A 19731-nucleotide genomic window follows, 5' to 3' on the forward strand; every position below is an offset into this window, starting at 1 on the left:
ATACAGCAGGCAGAGAATACAGAGAGTACATACAGCAGGCAGTGAATACAGAGAGTATATACAGCAGGCAGTGAATACAGAGAGTACATACAGCAGGCAGAGAATACAGAGAGTATATACAGCAGGCAGTGAATACAGAGAGTATATACAGCAGGCAGGGAATACAGAGAGTATATACAGCAGGCAGGGAATACAGAGAGTATATACAGCAGGCAGTGAATACAGAGAGTATATACAGCAGGCAGTGAATACAGAGAGTACATACAGCAGGCAGTGAATACAGAGAGTATATACAGCAGCAGGCAGAGAATACAGAGAGTATATACAGCAGGCAGTGAATACAGAGAGTATATACAGCAGGCAGGGAATACAGAGAGTACATACAGCAGGCAGTGAATACAGAGAGTACATACAGCAGGCAGTGAATACAGAGAGTACATACAGCAGCAGGCAGTGAATACAGAGAGTATATACAGCAGCAGGCAGTGAATACAGAGAGTACATACAGCAGGCAGAGAATACAGAGAGTACATACAGCAGGCAGTGAATACAGAGAGTATATACAGCAGCAGGCAGAGAATACAGAGAGTACATACAGCAGGCAGTGAATACAGAGAGTATATACAGCAGGCAGGGAATACAGAGAGTATATACAGCAGGTAGTGAATACAGAGAGTATATACAGCAGGCAGTGAATACAGAGAGTATATACAGCAGGCAGGGAATACAGAGAGTATATACAGCAGCAGGCAGAGAATACAGAGAGTACATACAGCAGGCAGTGAATACAGAGAGTATATACAGCAGCAGGCAGTGAATACAGAGAGTATATACAGCAGGCAGTGAATACAGAGAGTATATACAGCAGGCAGGGAATACAGAGAGTACATACAGCAGGCAGTGAATACAGAGAGTATATACAGCAGGCAGGGAATACAGAGAGTACATACAGCAGGCAGTGAATACAGAGAGTATATACAGCAGGCAGGGAATACAGAGAGTACATACAGCAGGCAGTGAATACAGAGAGTATATACAGCAGGCAGGGAATACAGAGAGTACATACAGCAGGCAGTGAATACAGAGAGTATATACAGCAGGCAGTGAATACAGAGAGTATATACAGCAGGCAGGGAATACAGAGAGTATATACAGCAGGCAGTGAATACAGAGAGTACATACAGCAGGCAGGGAATACAGAGAGTATATACAGCAGGCAGAGAATACAGAGAGTACATACAGCAGGCAGGGAATACAGAGAGTATATACAGCAGGCAGTGAATACAGAGAGTATATACAGCAGGCAGGGAATACAGAGAGTATATACAGCAGCAGGCAGTGAATACAGAGAGTATATACAGCAGCAGGCAGTGAATACAGAGAGTACATACAGCAGCAGGCAGTGAATACAGAGAGTATATACAGCAGGCAGTGAATACAGAGAGTATATACAGCAGCAGGCAGTGAATACAGAGAGTATATACAGCAGCAGGCAGTGAATACAGAGAGTATATACAGCAGGCAGGGAATACAGAGAGTATATACAGCAGCAGGCAGTGAATACAGAGAGTATATACAGCAGGCAGTGAATACAGAGAGTATATACAGCAGGCAGTGAATACAGAGAGTATATACAGCAGGTAGTGAATACAGAGAGTATATACAGCAGGCAGGGAATACAGAGAGTATATACAGCAGCAGGCAGTGAATACAGAGAGTACATACAGCAGGCAGTGAATACAGAGAGTATATACAGCAGCAGGCAGTGAATACAGAGAGTACATACAGCAGGCAGTGAATACAGAGAGTATATACAGCAGGCAGTGAATACAGAGAGTATATACAGCAGGCAGGGAATACAGAGAGTATATACAGCAGCAGGCAGTGAATACAGAGAGTATATACAGCAGCAGGCAGTGAATACAGAGAGTACATACAGCAGGCAGGGAATACAGAGAGTACATACAGCAGGCAGTGAATACAGAGAGTATATACAGCAGCAGGCAGTGAATACAGAGAGTACATACAGCAGGCAGTGAATACAGAGAGTATATACAGCAGGCAGGGAATACAGAGAGTATATACAGCAGGCAGTGAATACAGAGAGTATATACAGCAGCAGGCAGTGAATACAGAGAGTACATACAGCAGGCAGGGAATACAGAGAGTACATACAGCAGGCAGTGAATACAGAGAGTATATACAGCAGGCAGTGAATACAGAGAGTATATACAGCAGCAGGCAGTGAATACAGAGAGTATATACAGCAGGCAGTGAATACAGAGAGTACATACAGCAGGCAGTGAATACAGAGAGTACATACAGCAGCAGGCAGGGAATACAGAGAGTACATACAGCAGGCAGTGAATACAGAGAGTACATACAGCAGGCAGGGAATACAGAGAGTACATACAGCAGGCAGTGAATACAGAGAGTACATACAGCAGGCAGTGAATACAGAGAGTACATACAGCAGGCAGTGAATACAGAGAGTATATACAGCAGCAGGCAGTGAATACAGAGAGTATATACAGCAGGCAGTGAATACAGAGAGTATATACAGCAGGCAGTGAATACAGAGAGTATATACAGCAGGCAGTGAATACAGAGAGTACATACAGCAGGCAGTGAATACAGAGAGTACATACAGCAGGCAGTGAATACAGAGAGTATATACAGCAGGCAGTGAATACAGAGAGTATATACAGCAGGTAGTGAATACAGAGAGTATATACAGCAGGCAGTGAATACAGAGAGTATATACAGCAGGCAGTGAATACAGAGAGTATATACAGCAGGCAGTGAATACAGAGAGTATATACAGCAGCAGGCAGTGAATACAGAGAGTATATACAGCAGGCAGTGAATACAGAGAGTACATACAGCAGGCAGTGAATACAGAGAGTACATACAGCAGCAGGCAGGGAATACAGAGAGTACATACAGCAGGCAGTGAATACAGAGAGTACATACAGCAGGCAGTGAATACAGAGAGTATATACAGCAGGCAGTGAATACAGAGAGTATATACAGCAGCAGGCAGTGAATACAGAGAGTATATACAGCAGGCAGTGAATACAGAGAGTACATACAGCAGGCAGTGAATACAGAGAGTACATACAGCAGCAGGCAGGGAATACAGAGAGTACATACAGCAGGCAGTGAATACAGAGAGTACATACAGCAGGCAGGGAATACAGAGAGTACATACAGCAGGCAGTGAATACAGAGAGTACATACAGCAGGCAGTGAATACAGAGAGTACATACAGCAGGCAGTGAATACAGAGAGTATATACAGCAGCAGGCAGTGAATACAGAGAGTATATACAGCAGGCAGTGAATACAGAGAGTATATACAGCAGGCAGTGAATACAGAGAGTATATACAGCAGGCAGTGAATACAGAGAGTACATACAGCAGGCAGTGAATACAGAGAGTATATACAGCAGGCAGTGAATACAGAGAGTATATACAGCAGGCAGTGAATACAGAGAGTATATACAGCAGGTAGTGAATACAGAGAGTATATACAGCAGGCAGTGAATACAGAGAGTATATACAGCAGGCAGTGAATACAGAGAGTATATACAGCAGGTAGTGAATACAGAGAGTATATACAGCAGCAGGCAGTGAATACAGAGAGTACATACAGCAGGCAGTGAATACAGAGAGTATATACAGCAGGCAGTGAATACAGAGAGTATATACAGCAGGCAGTGAATACAGAGAGTATATACAGCAGGCAGTGAATACAGAGAGTATATACAGCAGGCAGTGAATACAGAGAGTACATACAGCAGGCAGTGAATACAGAGAGTATATACAGCAGGCAGTGAATACAGAGAGTATATACAGCAGGCAGTGAATACAGAGAGTATATACAGCAGGCAGTGAATACAGAGAGTATATACAGCAGGCAGTGAATACAGAGAGTACATACAGCAGGCAGTGAATACAGAGAGTACATACAGCAGGCAGTGAATACAGAGAGTACATACAGCAGGCAGTGAATACAGAGAGTACATACAGCAGCAGGCAGTGAATACAGAGAGTACATACAGCAGGCAGTGAATACAGAGAGTACATACAGCAGGCAGTGAATACAGAGAGTACATACAGCAGCAGGCAGGGAATACAGAGAGTACATACAGCAGGCAGGGAATACAGAGAGTATATACAGCAGGCAGTGAATACAGAGAGTATATACAGCAGGCAGAGAATACAGAGAGTACATACAGCAGGCAGGGAATACAGAGAGTATATACAGCAGGTAGTGAATACAGAGAGTATATACAGCAGGTAGTGAATACAGAGAGTATATACAGCAGCAGGTAGTGAATACAGAGAGTATATACAGCAGGTAGTGAATACAGAGAGTACATACAGCAGGCAGTGAATACAGAGAGTATATACAGCAGGTAGTGAATACAGAGAGTATATACAGCAGCAGGTAGTGAATACAGAGAGTATATACAGCAGCAGGTAGTGAATACAGAGAGTATATACAGCAGGTAGTGAATACAGAGAGTACATACAGCAGGCAGGGAATACAGAGAGTATATACAGCAGCAGGTAGTGAATACAGAGAGTACATACAGCAGGCAGGGAATACAGAGAGTATATACAGCAGCAGGTAGTGAATACAGAGAGTATATACAGCAGCAGGTAGTGAATACAGAGAGTACATACAGCAGGCAGGGAATACAGAGAGTATACAGAGAGTGAATAGGAGATAGAGACAGAGGATGGAGAGAGGGGGTGCAACAAGATGGAGAGAGACTGCCTGCACATACTGTCAAGGCAGTTAATATAAGGTTTGGAGATAAGGCCCCACAGACAAACATTGACCAAATCAGGCATTTCAGCGGCGAAGCCCCAACTGTCAGTCAGCCTGAGAGACAGACCAACAATCAGCACTCTACCTCTGATAAGGGCTCTACTGGGCGCGTGCAGGAAATAGCCAATCTACAGCCAGCTTGGCAAGGAGGGCGATGGTGGCGGGGAGGAAGGGGGGGAGGCTGTGATGGAGAGAGTGAAGGGGTTAGAGAGAGAGAGAGAACGTAGAGAGAGACAACAAGTGAGAAAAATGGCCAATGAATTTAGAGAGAAATGTGGACAAAGAATTCACGGTAAAGAATAATGCCAGAGGGGAGAGAGTGTGAGAGTGTGTGTGTGTGTGTGAGAGAGAGAAAACAGGATGATATTCCCCACACCCCACCCGAGGACTCTCACATGGAAAGACTGAGGAGAGAATATAGGTGATGTGGGTAAAAAAAAAAAAAAAAAAAAAAAAGATAAAAAAAATAAAGAGAGGTGTGATATCAGCTCTTAAAATAGTGTCTCTCCCCAGTGTTTTGTCACCTGGGAACAGCTTGCACAGAGAGAGTGCGAGAGCATGCTTTAGACCAACACCTTACATTAATGATTCGCCAACAGCCTCCACTAGCTCATTCTTCACCGTGCCTCACACACAATAGCATGATTTCGTCGTCTCTATTGATTAATGGTGCATATAGTGTGTATGTGCGTGCTTGCAAGTTCACACGCCCGAGTGTGTGTGTGTGTGTGTGCGGCGTGCCTGAGTGAAGGATAACACTCGCCTATTTAATGAAATAGTCTATACTGGCTATGAAATTCCCTCATAACAAAATAAACACATACAAAATGCTGGAGCGGATGCCTATAGGAAATCCAAGGCGCCCGGGAGGCCCTCGCCGGTACCTTGGAACCACACTGGCCCCTCCAGGACAAATTGGGAATGGCAGTCTGAGGAAACGGCACGGCCCACCCATTTACCTTTGTCAAACACATTTAGGGTCCACACCAAGCAAAGCAGTGGGAGACACCAACAGCTGGCGGCGAGAGGGTCTTTTTCCAAGCGGCGTCAGAGGGCCGTCTGAGCTGCCTTGATCATGGAGCAAACGGCTATTACCACGGCCACTGATGACAGACAGGAGGAAGCATAAACAAACCAATCATCACGGGCCGATTTGAATTTGCGTTTGTGTTGTACATGCATTGATGTGCACGGGGGGGGGGGGGGGGGGGACGCTGTGTGTGAGTGGAAGTGCACGTGTGCATGTGACCGTTTCCAGAAAGATGGCCACGGGGGGTGTGGTGGAGGGGGGGGGGGGGTGTGAAAGGGTTAAGTCCCCTCCCTGGTTGCATGCTGCTTTCCCTTGCTCTGTCAAGCCCCATTAAACCTGCTACACCACAGCAATATGGTGCCATCAATTACAGGCACACTGCCATCACACACACACACACACACACAAACATACACTGCCATCACACACACACACAAACATACACTGCCATCACACAAACACACACACATACACTGCCATCACACACACACACACACACACACACACAAACATACACTGCCATCACACACACACACACACACACAAACATACACTGCCATCACACACACACACACACATACACTGCCATCACACACACACACAAACATACACTGCCATCACACACACACACAAACATACACTGCCATCACACACACACACACAAACATACACTGCCATCACACACACACACAAACATACACTGCCATCACACACACACACACACACTGCCATCACACACACACAAACATACACTGCCATCACACAAACACAAACATACACTGCCATCACACACACACACAAACATACACTGCCATCACACACACACACACACACACACACTGCCATCAATGCAGAGCAAGGAGAGGAGAGGCAGCAACACATAAACAGGACAAACGGCCACATAAAAGACCCGCAGCTACATAAAGCCTGCAGCCTGGCTCATAGACAGTTACACAACACACACACACGCTCGCACACGCAGTTTGCGAAAGAGTAAGCTTTATTTAAAACACACACAAAATAAAATGCATATAAATTTATACACAATTCTTGACGTTTTAGATTTGCTTTATTTAATGAGGCCAAAGAGCAGCAGGAAACGCAGGAAAGAAAAAAACAAATGGGCCAAATCTGGCAACCTTTACTGCTGTGTGCCTCTACTGCCCCCATGTGGTAAAACAAGACCAGAGACCAGACCCATGGCTCACATAACAGGTCTGTGTCTTGACAAACTTGCTCACAATTACAGGACACTAACATCAACAAGACTATGATCGCTATCTTAGACAGAACCCAATAATGTAAGTACTGTAAAGTGACATTGAATAGAATAGACAATGTTTTCCTTCATGTTAAAACTAAATTAGAAAAATAACCCCCCCCCCCCCCGTACAAATATACACCTAATACATCGACAGCCGTCCTCAGCTCATGTATTTCCCATGTGCTCCATGTTGTCTTTAGCCTGGTAAAAGTCATGCTGATAGCGTGACATTCTGTGTGGCTCCATGGATCAGTCTGGACTTCTACCTGCCCACGTTGACTTCCTGAAATGCCAATGTGACCGGGCCAATCAGGGACTGCGTCTTAAGTTGGATGACGTAACCCGGGCCAATCAGGGCCGCTGCCCCCCAGATACTGTAGTAAGACTCCATACCATTTATTTCAAATGTCCAAAAAGGTCTTAAAATGCCAAGTTTGATGAGGACTGAATTGGGATGGCAATGACTTGCATTATGTAGAACTGCTACAGAAAATATTTTGTTCTTGTTGTCGTTGGAGGCTGTTGTGGTGTGCGTGATACAAGAGACGGTTTGTCATTGATTCATTGAAAGAGCCTCCCATGCTTGGGTGTTGAGAACCACAATGTTTAAAGTAGCTCTTTGACACATTTATTGTTTATTTTTGAAAGACTACATGGATGTAAATTGTTACATTAAGCATTAAAGTTCAGTGTTGACTGTCAAAAAATAATAAAAAAAAAAAAATCAGGGCCGCTGCTGGCAAAACAATAATGGCGTCTCACGAATCAACAAATGCTAACGCTAACGTTAGCAGAGAAACACAGGCGTTAAGTGCAGTTAAGACAGTCAATAACAATTCAACAAGAAGAAGAGGATGCACTAGTGGAGTTTCTTGACATAAAAGATGTTTTTGCAGCTGTTCCGACTAGATTTGAATTGGATTTGGCGGCGCTGCTGATTGGCTGAAGGAGTTGTCTGTCAAGGCAAGTACTCCCGCCCACTGAAATCGATGTGGGCGGCTAGAGGCCCAGCCTGATAGTAGAGTGAAACAGAATGTAAGGTCATGTGATCAGGATGGCTTTATCAGGATATGTTGTCTTCGCTATCGGCGGACATTAGCCAGGTACAGTAGAAGGCAATACGAAGGGGGCCAATCGCCGTTCTTGCAGTCTTGCAACACCCTATGCATGGTTACATTGTTGGAGAGGTGCACGTAAGCTCACAGCGACAGCCTCTGTGGCCGATGCCGCACAGTTTGGTGCAGAAGTATAATTTACCCTTCCGTCTTATGCAGAGGTTATCTGTGAGGAGGAACTACTGCTGCCAGAGCTCTTGGTCTTCTGCCCTCTAGTGGCGCTGGGCTGCCGCTGCACTCTCTGGCTGGAGACCTCTCTGTTCTTCTCGCCGTGGCTCACTGCGGATTTACTGCGCACTGCTGACACAAAACAACAAAACAAACACGCAAACTTTGAATAAAGGAAACAAGTGTTTAAGATGTTGCTTCACGGGTTCCAGGCAACACATGGAGGCCGTTTACACCTGGCACCAACATGCATTTTCTGTGATCAGATTGCAATCGGATAGTGCTTGACCACTGAAAGTACAGGTGTAAACGCCCGCAAGACACATTGAGGACGGATTGCGATCTGATCGGCCCAAACCACCTCCGGAGGTGGTCAGGGGCGCATTGTGACCACATTGAACGCAAGTGTAAATGCAATGTGTCCTCTCAATCCAGATACAACAGTTACCGCTGTTTTTCTGCTGCACTATCGAGTGGTTCTCAAACTGGTTTAACTTCAGTACCCTCTTTCCATGATTTCTGAATACAAGTACCTGCTTTAGCCAACTACAACATTTTGCTTAGAAAACTGCAATAGAAAACTATAGCATATGACGCAATGAATGAATGATAACCCACCTTTTGAAGAATATAACATTACAGAATCGGAGTGAAAGAGTTGCCTCCTAATCAGATTTATTTTAATGTTTCATTTATTTTCATGATTTATTCTTACATTTTACCCTTTCTCTCAAGTACCCCCTATAGTACCTCCACGTACCCCTAGGGGTACAAGTAGCCCAGTTTGGGAACCACTGCTCTATGCTATGGAGCTTGCCTGATCCGATCGCAATCAGATCTCAATGTGGACACTGGAGACACATATTAATAGTACCAGGTGTAAATGAAATCAGGTTAATGTGGTCAAGCACTATTCGAGTGCAATCCTGATCACACAAAACGTATGTTCGTGGCAGGTGTAAATGGCCTCATGGTGACTTCACAGATGGAACAAACATGATTCTAAAACACAAAAAAGACACAAAAAAGACGAAGGAAAACTAAGGCATGTGTCAGAAGGATGACAGACCGCAGGACTAGTTATAACTGTCATTTCACATATGGAGAGGACATTTACAATTTCTCACCTTCTCTTATTTAGTCAAAAGCTTTGCATTCACTAGTACACATGTACAAATATTGCACACCTGACTTGACTAGAAAGTGTTCTTTCACCAAATAAGCAGAATATTTACACATTGTACAATAAAGTCGTTATCGTTATTAGGCACATTTATTGATAATTCTGTGGTTTTAGAAACTTTCATTTGTGTTCCGTTCATTTCAGATCATTTTTGGTCAATATGCCTCTCGCTAGAAAACACTGTGGTAATCAAGCAGTATTCTACAACTACCTTGATGAATGGGTACACGTCATGCAGGTCTGCCATCATATCACTGAGGGCCAATGTGTGTATCAATGCAAACGAGAGTTGCAAAACACAGAATTCTTACATTGCCAAATGGCATGGGACTTGCTTTTGCAAAGAGAAATCATAAAGAAGCTGTTAAAGTTCTCAGGCACCATGCCTGATTATATTGTACAACTACTGTATATCCTGAACAACGTTTCAGCCTAGAAAATATTTTCTTGCTTTAACCCCTGTAACTAAGAACTGAAACAGTAATATCTCTGAGATCTGTTGGCAGACTCGGACATGTAGCTTCAAAGCAGGACTGTCCCACACAAACTGATATATCTGGGCATCCTCAAATATTAGCCATTCACAATCACAACAACCATATGGCTGGCAGGCAGCTCCATTTACTACACTTAGTGCTTATCCTTAGTGCTTATCCGGCCATATGCCAACAGAGTTTTGATAGAATCTCAACCAATCTCAGCTAAAGATATTTCAGACACTATTTGGGGGAAGACCCACCAACTATAGGTTCCGTGAACCTCCGTCAAAGGATCATAAAGTGAAGTTATAGATATTAGTATACAGGGCTGGGCAATAAATCAATAGCAATATACATGCGATAAACAATTCATCAATACAATAAGAAAATAGTTCACGATATGTCCCTTGACAATGGAGCGCGCAAACGGCCAATCAAACAGACGAATCCTAAAGTTCCCAGCTGTGTTTTTAATTGTTGTGTTAACATTAGAATTATTACCTGTGTGCCTTGATAAATAAGCTGGTTCAAAATAAAGTGGTTAATTTTTTTTCTCGTGGTCTTTAGTAAAAATAGGTAATTAAAAACGATCAATAATTATCGATATTATCGACTGATATTCAATATTTTATATCGATACATTATTTGCCTATATCTTTGGCTATATTGCCCAGCCCTATTAGCATAGTTAGTTAAAGGAGAATTTCGTTATTTTTCAACCTGGACCCTATTTTCCACACTGTATGTGTCTAAGGGACTCATCACACTGTATGTGTCTAAGGGACTCATCACACTGTATGTGTCTAAGGGACTCATCACACTGTATGTGTCTAAGGGACAACATGGAAACGCCTCCTCCGGACAGAGAAAATGGGCGAGGAGGGAGAGAGAGAGAGAGAGAGCAAGAGGGAGGAGCAGGGAAGCTTGCACTGTGTGTGTCAACACGGAGGATTTCACCTCTCGTCAACAGCGCTGTGCTGTGCTCCTTTATCTCTCTCTCCCCTCGCCTCTTCATACGCACTTTTTCTCTGTCCGACAGTAAACCCCGGAGAATAATATTCATGTATAGAGTCATTTCCATGTTGCCAAACACTATTGACAGTTTGAGCCTTCCCGCAGACGGCAAAACAAGCAGTTTTATTAGTGAACGTGTATTGCCCTGTGTAGTTACACTGTGTAGTTACACTGTGTAGTTACACTGTGTAGTTACACTGTGTAGTTGTTTGAGCACATTGCTCGAGCTGTAAACAACGCTATCTCGGTGAGTACTCGACCAATTTGAAAAAAATATGTCACGATGAGTCCCTTAGACACATACAGTGTGATGAGTCCCTTAGACACATACAGTGTGATGAGTCCCTTAGACACATACAGTGTGATGAGTCCCTTAGACACATACAGTGTGATGAGTCCCTTAGACACATACAGTGTGATGAGTCCCTTAGACACATACAGTGTGATGAGTCCCTTAGACACATACAGTGTGATGAGTCCCTTAGACACATACAGTGTGATGAGTCCCTTAGACACATACAGTGTGATGAGTCCCTTAGACACATACAGTGTGATGAGTCCCTTAGACACATACAGTGTGATGAGTCCCTTAGACACATACAGTGTGATGAGTCCCTTAGACACATACAGTGTGATGAGTCCCTTAGACACATACAGTGTGATGAGTCCCTTAGACACATACAGTGTGATGAGTCCCTTAGACACATACAGTGTGATGAGTCCCTTAGACACATACAGTGTGATGAGTCCCTTAGACACATACAGTGTGGAAAATAGGGTCCAGGTTGAAAAAGAACGAAATTCTCCTTTAAGTAGTGAAAATATGTTTCAAGGTGGTAAAAGTTTGTGTTGTTCCTTTCCAGTCACTTTATACTCAAAATAAATAGTGCATATGTCCACCTGTATGCCAATATGACAATGAAGTGTGACAACACCCACAGGCAGACTAAAGGTCCTTACACATCAAGAGCGATGCGAATATACGGCACAAAATTGCGATGCGAGTTTTGACCCACCTGTCAATCACAGCCACAGATGTGCACACGTCGGAAGCGAATTTCTGAATAATCGACCGTGGTTCGAAAGAATAAACACCGCAATAACGCTCAGCGAAACTTCACCATTGGTATGCACGGCGTCGGTTGCATTGACTGATATAGGTTCGGAAAATATTATTGACGTGCAAATTAATCGCACGAAAAAAACGCTCTCGATGTGTAAGGACCTTAACTCTAGTCCACATAACATGCAGATCATGCATACACAGACAGGCGCCACTCCTCGCCATCATGATGGAATGAAGAAAACGCCGCATATCTGGCTCAGTGCTACTTTGGCGTTACAAACACATGTACACGTGTACACAACAGACTTGCAAGCAGGCGGATAGACACAGACACAGGACACAGTGCAGCAGAGGGGACCTTGAGAGTGAGCAGAGCTAGTGTCTTGGGGGCCGTAGACCACTATCTTAGTGTTGACCCTTGTGGCTCTGGGGCCAGAGGGGGGCGCCGCAGGAGGCTTGGGGCTCTTGCTAGAGACCAAAGTATCCTCTTCTTCAGGAAACAAAAAGGCACACACAAAACACGATTCAAGGGGGGGGAGAAGGCAACGTTGACATGTGTCTTCAGTTCCATTGAAGTGGGACACAACACTGTCAGGTGCACTGAAGAGGGAAGTGAGTTAGTGACGGTGGTGAGATGTTGCAGTTACGGGACAATAACCTCTAGTGTGAAGAGAGATGTGAGCACTTCACATGCCTGAAAGGAGAAGTGGGAAGTAAAGAGTACATGAAGAGTAGAGGTGGGGGGGGGGGCAATCGCTACAGCATTGTATTGCGATATTTTGTGGGCAATATATTGTATCGTATCGAATGCCAAGTATGGTGATATTTTATGATACAAAATGTCAAGTGCAGGCTTTTATGACAGTCAGTCTGTCTGCTTGACAATCCCCTTTTGCTGCAATAAAAATGATTGAAGTGAGATGAACAGACTGGAAACTTTATCTCATTAGATAAAACAGATGTTGACAAAGCTTTTTCCTTTGGGGACATCATTTGCAGTTGGAAAAAGGTAATAAATCACAATATATCGCAATCTCGCAAAACTCAATATATCGCAATACTATCGTATCGTGACCTAAGTATCGTGATAATATCGTATCGTGGGGCATCTGGTGATTCCCACCCCTAATGAAGGGTGGCTGGAAGAGGCTGAAAGGTAAGGTCCATCATCAACAAGACATGCAAACAATTCTGATATATAAGTTATAACCAGCTGACAGCAGCTTCTTAGCAGATCAGTTTACCTGGAGCTCTTTAATACATAAACATCATGCAAGCTTTCATCAGTAGATCATTAAATGTCTAGGCATAACACTCAGCACATCAAAAATGTCTAGTCTTAATTTTTACACCTTTAAAATGTGCTCTGTGGGTGCTGTGGTGGTACTGACACTAACCTCTGTGGGTGCTGTGGTGGTTCTGACATTAACCTCTGTGGGTGCTGTGGTGGTACTGACACTAACCTCTGCGGGTGCTGTGGTGGTACTGACACTAACCTCTGTGCTCTGTGGGTGCTACTGACACTAACCTCTGTGCTCTGTGGGTGCTGTGGTGGTACTGACACTAACCTCTGTGGGTGCGGTGGGGGTTCTGACACTAACCTCTGTGCTCTGTGGGTGCTGTGGTGGTACTGACACTAACCTCTGTGGGTGCGGTGGGGGTACTGACACTAACCTTTGTGCTCTGTGGGTGCTGTGGTGGTACTGACACTAACCTTTGTGCTCTGTGGGTGCTGTGGTGGTACTGACACTAACCTCTGTGCTCTGTGGGTGCTGTGGTGGTACTGACACTAACCTCTGTGCTCTGTGGGTGCTGTGGTGGTACTGACACTAACCTCTGTGCTCTGTGGGTGCTGTGGTGGTACTGACACTAACCTCTGTGCTCTGTGGGTGCTGTGGTGGTACTGACACTAACCTCTGTGCTCTGTGGGTGCTGTGGTGGTACTTGCAGGGTGAGAGGTCACTGAAGTCTCTCCGCAGCAGTCAGCTATCCTCTGGCCTGCACACATGGCCTTCAGACTGTGGAAGACTGCTTGAGGAGCCACGTTCATCTTCAGGAGGTCCACTATGACCCTGGGAGGGCAAGAAGAGGAGGGGGAGAATGTGTTTTCTCTCTGTACATGGGGGGGGGGGGGGGGGGGGTAACAAGTTACAAGTAACACACATGAGTAAAGTTTTTAAAGAACGAGGACTTTTTGTGTTATTTTATTTATTTATTTTTTACTGTACTTCTAACTCTTTACTCGAGTATCATTTTGAGCCAGTGATCTACCTTTACTTCACTACATTTGTCCACTCTGGGACAGATAGGGAGATGGAGAGAGGGGTAGAGAGGAAGCGATGGAGCGAGTGTTAGATTGATCATTACTCACTTGTGTAGAGGCTATCTTTATTTGTTTGATTAGCCTATACGAGGGATCGGGTTGTTTGAAAAACAAACGGCTTCGACATCTTCTGGGGGAAACTACAGTTCGTCTTTAATTAAACAGCAGCTCAATGTGAAACCATGCCCTCTTTGAGCTCCAACTGCTCCTTCATACTTTAAGCTAGACACTCCATTTAAACTTTTAACGAGTGACCACTTTTAGGAATCTATCCAATTAAATCAGCTTTAATTTATCTTTTGTACGATTTGAGAAATCAGTTTATGTTTTATGCTTTTTTCAGCCTTTATAATGGGACCAGCCTTGAGTGTGTCTCACTCCAGCAGGCTGTACTTTTTACTAAATTCACACAAAACTGCAGTCACACAACTTTCTGTACTTATACATCAGACCCTTGAGCTACTTCTGCTCTCACTCACAAAGTCAAAAGCGATGTGATGTATAGCTTTTGAAATATTAACGTTTGTTTGGCACAACTCCTAGTAGCTAAATGCTTCAGAAAAATCAACAAGTGTTGTTCCCCCGATCACAACACATCATTTTTGCACAGGCCTGCACACCCTAGCAAATATTAAAACACAATGTAAAGGCTGAAATATACTTCCCAGCCCAAGGAGAGAATGTAGTAGTGCATATACTTGGTAATAGTTTTCACTCTCTCCTGTTATCTCCCCATCTACATTATACAGTATTATACTCGCATCATTCACGTCAGCTGCGTCAAGTCGCATTTTCAAGGAGCTGCATGCAGACCGCGCCAGCAGGCTCAGCTGCGCCAGCAGGCTCGGCTGCGCCAGCAGGCTCGGCTGCGGCGCACCCCTCAGCACATTCGGCGAGGGGTTTGACACGGAAGTATATCAAGGCCTTTACTTCTAGTTTGAGTAATTTATTAACCAGGTCCAGGTACTCTTGTTGTTTTTGCTGCTACCAGCAGCTCCATAAGTCACTCTGTTGTTTGGTTGGTGCACAAAAAGTTCGCCACCCCTTTAGCGGGCACAGTTTTCGTGCTAGGAGGCTGACATTTAGCATGGAGGTCGAAGTGTGTGAAGGTGTGTGTTGTGTTCATGCTAGTCTCTCCCCAGACTCAAATATTACGTTGAATCGCTGCGCTCCGCATACTAGTATCCACAGCATGCAGTAACATAGTGTATCAGCGTAAGAACTCTCATGGGTCTGCCTGACGTTGAGACTATATTCATGCCAACTGGCTAAAAGAGGGCGGTGGGGAGGGGATTTCGAAATGCAGGGCGGCAGAGGCAGGGTAGGGGGGGTGGCCCCTGCCAAAATGTGCATATGTGGCAGAGATGCTCACAAGTCATTTTTTGCAAGTCCAAGTCAAGTCTCAAGTCTTTGAGCTATAGTCCAAGTCAAGTCTCAAGTCTTTGAGCTATAGTCCAAGTCAAGTCTCAAGTCTTTGAGCTATAGTCCAAGTCAAGTCTTAAGTCTTTGAGCTATAGTCCAAGTCAAGTCTCAAGTCTTTGGTCACAAGTCCAAGTCAAGTCTCAAGTCTTTGAGCTATAGTCCAAGTCAAGTCTCAAGTCTTTGGTCACAAGTCCAAGTCAAGTCTCAAGTCTTTGAGCTATAGTCCAAGTCAAGTCTCAAGTCTTTGAGCTATAGTCCAAGTCAAGTCTCAAGTCTTTGAGCTATAGTCCAAGTCAAGTCTCAAGTCTTTGAGCTATAGTCCAAGTCAAGTCTCAAGTCTTTGAGCTATAGTCCAAGTCAAGTCTTAAGTCTTTGAGCTATAGTCCAAGTCAAGTCTCAAGTCTTTGGTCACAAGTCCAAGTCAAGTCTCAAGTCTTTGAGCTATAGTCCAAGTCAAGTCTCAAGTCTTTGGTCACAAGTCCAAGTCAAGTCTCAAGTCTTTGAGCTATAGTCCAAGTCAAGTCTCTTATGGATGAGCGTTCTATCATCTGCTGCATGACATCCGGTCTGCTTAGAACATTGCACAGCTAAAACTAAGGAATTCAAAGCATGTACTGCATTATCCTCACTCCTTTATCTATTAGAATACAGTATCAGCATTGATTTGATGACATTAGTAGATATTTCCTTAATGTTAATGCACCAAAAAAATAAAATTAAAAAATAAAGTGTTCACAAGTCCCAAACCTCAAGTCCAAGTCAAGTCTCAAGTGTTTGAGGACGAGTCTCAAGTCAAGTCTCAAGTCACTGTGAGTGAGACTTAAGTGTGACTCAAGTCCAAGTCCCCATCTCTGATATGTGGTCGCAATTTTACTTGGTTTCTCAAATGGTAATTTTCAGATGTACTCGATTTTTTTTATGCATTAATTTTGTACTTTTATTTGAGTATTTTTCAGTACTCTACCTACCACTGTCAGTCACATGTTTCTCTCGGTTATCTTCAGACTTACTTGAAGACCTCCTGGTCCACAGTGATGCCTGCAGCCTGAGTCAGTTCAAACAGCTCGCTTTCCTCTGCATTGAGGACCTTCTTTTTCTTCATGGCATATTTTTGCACATTACTGGTTACAGTGACCGCGGGGGAGTCTGGCGCGGTGGGCAGCGGACCGCCGGGCTGCTGTGCTTGTTGAGCCATCGGTAAAGGACAGTCTACCTGGCGGTTGGAAAGAGGAATGAGAAAGAACCAGCGTTACGTTATTTCAAATGCAAAACAATAAAATAAAAAATAAACGGTTATCCATAGAAATACGACTGTGCGGCTTCCAAGTGAGCTGCCCGCCCTGATCGACTTCCCCTCCAAACATTACAGAGGCCTCGCATTATTTATTCCAGACCAGACGAACCGCATATCCAAAAACGAGAACATACCAATTAATTGTATCATAAACTGTTAAAATGCAAAACAGACATTTACCTAAAATGCAGCGGGTCGCCGCAGTGTTGTGAAACAGTCGCTGAAGTGTGGCTCCGCGCTCGGCTGTGATGCTACGAACCAAGAAGGCAGACGCACAAACATTACGCCTTCTTCTTCCTTTTCTTCTTCACATTTCTGGCAGTGTAGACGCTACTAGGCGTATATTACTGCCCTCTGCAGGACAAGGATTGAACTAACTCAAGCACACTTCATATTCTCGGATACAACTCTGAATCATGATGCAGGAACTGTAAATCTGCTTTTCTGATCAGCTGGTGGTTCTTATTCTGCGTAAATAAAGATTGAACAGAAAATGATAGAACTTCTAGATTTGACCAAACTTGTTTCAGAACACACTAACAGAATCCATTAGGATGTTTTCCCTACAATGTAGCTACAAGCACTGATTCAACCCACAACCCACAATGCCCGAGCCTCATTCTGCACATTTTAACAGAATCTCTCTGGGTTCCATGAATAACTGTCTTTTTTTCTTCTTTCTTTCTGAGGCTGCAAAGAAAATGTGTCTTCCTTTGATCTCCTTTTCCCATAAGCAATGGCACTCTTTCAACACCCTCCTTGATTTTCTCTCAAAGTTCCACTCTTCCCAGGCATATATTTACATCTACTACTCCTTTTGTTTTTTTTTGCTTTCCTTTGCTATGGAATCGGCCGTTTTAGTTCCAGCATGTCCCAGCAAAACTTGACTTCACAGCCTGAGCCTGCCCTCTCAATTAAACAAATAAGATCTCATTGATGCAAACATTACGTCATCATTACTATGACGGTTTTATATAGGTGCCCACCGAAATGTGTGGCCGCCATAGACGGTGATCGCATTGCAAATAAAACATTTCACCATTTCTGACAGCAGCCATCAGAACATGATCACACTGTGTAGCTACTGTAACTGTAACCAGCAACAGGCACCCTCTGCAGCCACTGACCTCACACAATCAAATGGGTCATCAAATACAAAACGTAATCTCACGTTTTTGGTCATGTTTTTACACTCTAGCAATTGTGATGTCACTGATGACATCGTCTATGACATCATCAGAGACATCATCGACATCATCAATGTCTACGACATCATCACTGAGTCACTTGTGGTTGTTGGTTACACTTGGCAAATTGTGAATGTATATGACATCATCAGTGAGAGCACGCGAGGCCGAGCTGCATTATGCGAGCTGCAGGGGCAGCTCAGCGAGCTGCAGGACGGGCGCTCAGCGGGCGACCCCATCGACCGCGCAAGATGCTTAGTCCATCAAAATTTCAATAAACCTTTATGGCATATTATTACAATACAACAGGTCTTGACACAGTACTAGAAGATGCCAAATCATTCAAAACAATAAGCATTTTGCTTTTAGGAGCATCGTGCCAGCGTGCGGGGCTGTTCCAAAACGTGTCAACGTCGGAGTGCGTTTCGAAATCCCTCCAGGCCTGACAATTCTCTAGGGGAAACACTGATTGACATTGCAATATCATCTGTGATATCATGGACTATGTCATCAGTGATTTCACTCGAGCAATTGTGATGTCATCAGTGAATTTATGACAGAGACTGATGATGTCATACCCACTGATGATGTCCTGCCACATAGGCCTAATCGTCGAGTAGTGACCAGAGCAATGACGTCATTGTCATCGTCTTTTTTATTTTATTTTTTATGGCATTTTTCTGTCAGATTTTCATGTTGGTGCAATATAATAGAAGCATATGACCTCATGGCTATATCTCAAAAAGTTATGAACGGATTTGCACAAAACTTGGCAGAAAGGTTGCTCATGGGCCAACTTAGAAGTGATTAACTTTCCACGCCCACTGACCAACAGGGGGCGTGGTAATGGGCCTGGCCAATCAGAAAAATGCGCTTAACTTCCATACAGATTCACATAACACCACGAAAATTTGCAGAAAGGTTGGTCATGGGCAAAGGACGAACTGATTAATTTTCCACGCCCACTAGCCAAAAGGGGGCGTGGCAATGGTTTTGCAGTAGGTCATGGGCCATCTTAGAACTGATGAAGTTTCCACACCCACTAGCTAAAAGAGGGTGTGGCACGCGTCCAATCACATAAAGGTGTCTAACTTCCACACAGATTCACGTAACACCATGGAACTTTGTAGAAAGGTTGGTCATGTGCAAAGGACCAACTGATTAACTTTCCACACCCACTGACCAAAAAGGGTGCGTGGGCCATGTCGTTGTGGAGGTATGCACTCTGCCGAGTGCCATCTAGGCCTATATCCATGTTTTCAAGCAACAATGAACATTGTTAAAAAGTAAAATATGATTTCCGATATAAAGCACAGCAAGCAGTGTTCATGACTTGACAGTATAGTC

The 19731-nt window shown here is 44.1% G+C and overlaps 1 protein-coding gene across 3 annotated transcripts; it reads right to left on the bottom strand.

Annotated features, from left to right (window-relative positions):
- Positions 1-6857: 6857 nt before the first annotated feature.
- mzt2b (mitotic spindle organizing protein 2B) lies at positions 6858-17489 on the bottom strand. 3 transcript variants are annotated; one of them, XM_083641950.1, is made up of 4 exons: positions 17378-17489; positions 16914-17116; positions 14073-14230; positions 6858-8545 (listed from the first exon to the last, which is right to left on the bottom strand). In XM_083641950.1, exons 2-4 carry the CDS (start codon positions 17096-17098, stop codon positions 8400-8402), a joined length of 489 nt encoding a protein of 162 aa, XP_083498076.1. In that variant the 5' UTR covers positions 17099-17116; positions 17378-17489; the 3' UTR covers positions 6858-8399. The 3 variants fall into 3 exon arrangements, with proteins under 3 accessions (XP_083498076.1, XP_083498074.1, XP_083498075.1); XM_083641948.1 differs by having other exon boundaries at positions 6858-8548; XM_083641949.1 differs by having other exon boundaries at positions 6858-8548; positions 16914-17112; positions 17378-17450.
- Between the last annotated feature and the right edge of the window lie 2242 nt (positions 17490-19731).

Source organism: Poromitra crassiceps (assembly GCF_964638095.1).
Source record: "Poromitra crassiceps genome assembly, chromosome: 8".
NCBI lineage: Eukaryota > Metazoa > Chordata > Actinopteri > Beryciformes > Melamphaidae > Poromitra > Poromitra crassiceps.

What these genes read in the sequence shown, in the direction of transcription:
- mzt2b (XM_083641948.1), bottom strand. Translation starts at nt 17,098, where the DNA reads ATGGCTCAACAAGCACAGCAGCCCGGCGGTCCGCTGCCCACCGCGCCA. An exon ending in GTGGACCAGGAGGTCTTCAA is followed by an intron (nt 14,231 to 16,913) that starts GTAAGTCTGAAG and finishes TTGCCCTCCCAG; the next exon opens with GGTCATAGTGGACCTCCTGA. An exon ending in AGCACCCACAGAGCACAGAG is followed by an intron (nt 8,549 to 14,072) that starts GTTAGTGTCAGT and finishes GTTTTGTGTCAG; the next exon opens with CAGTGCGCAGTAAATCCGCA.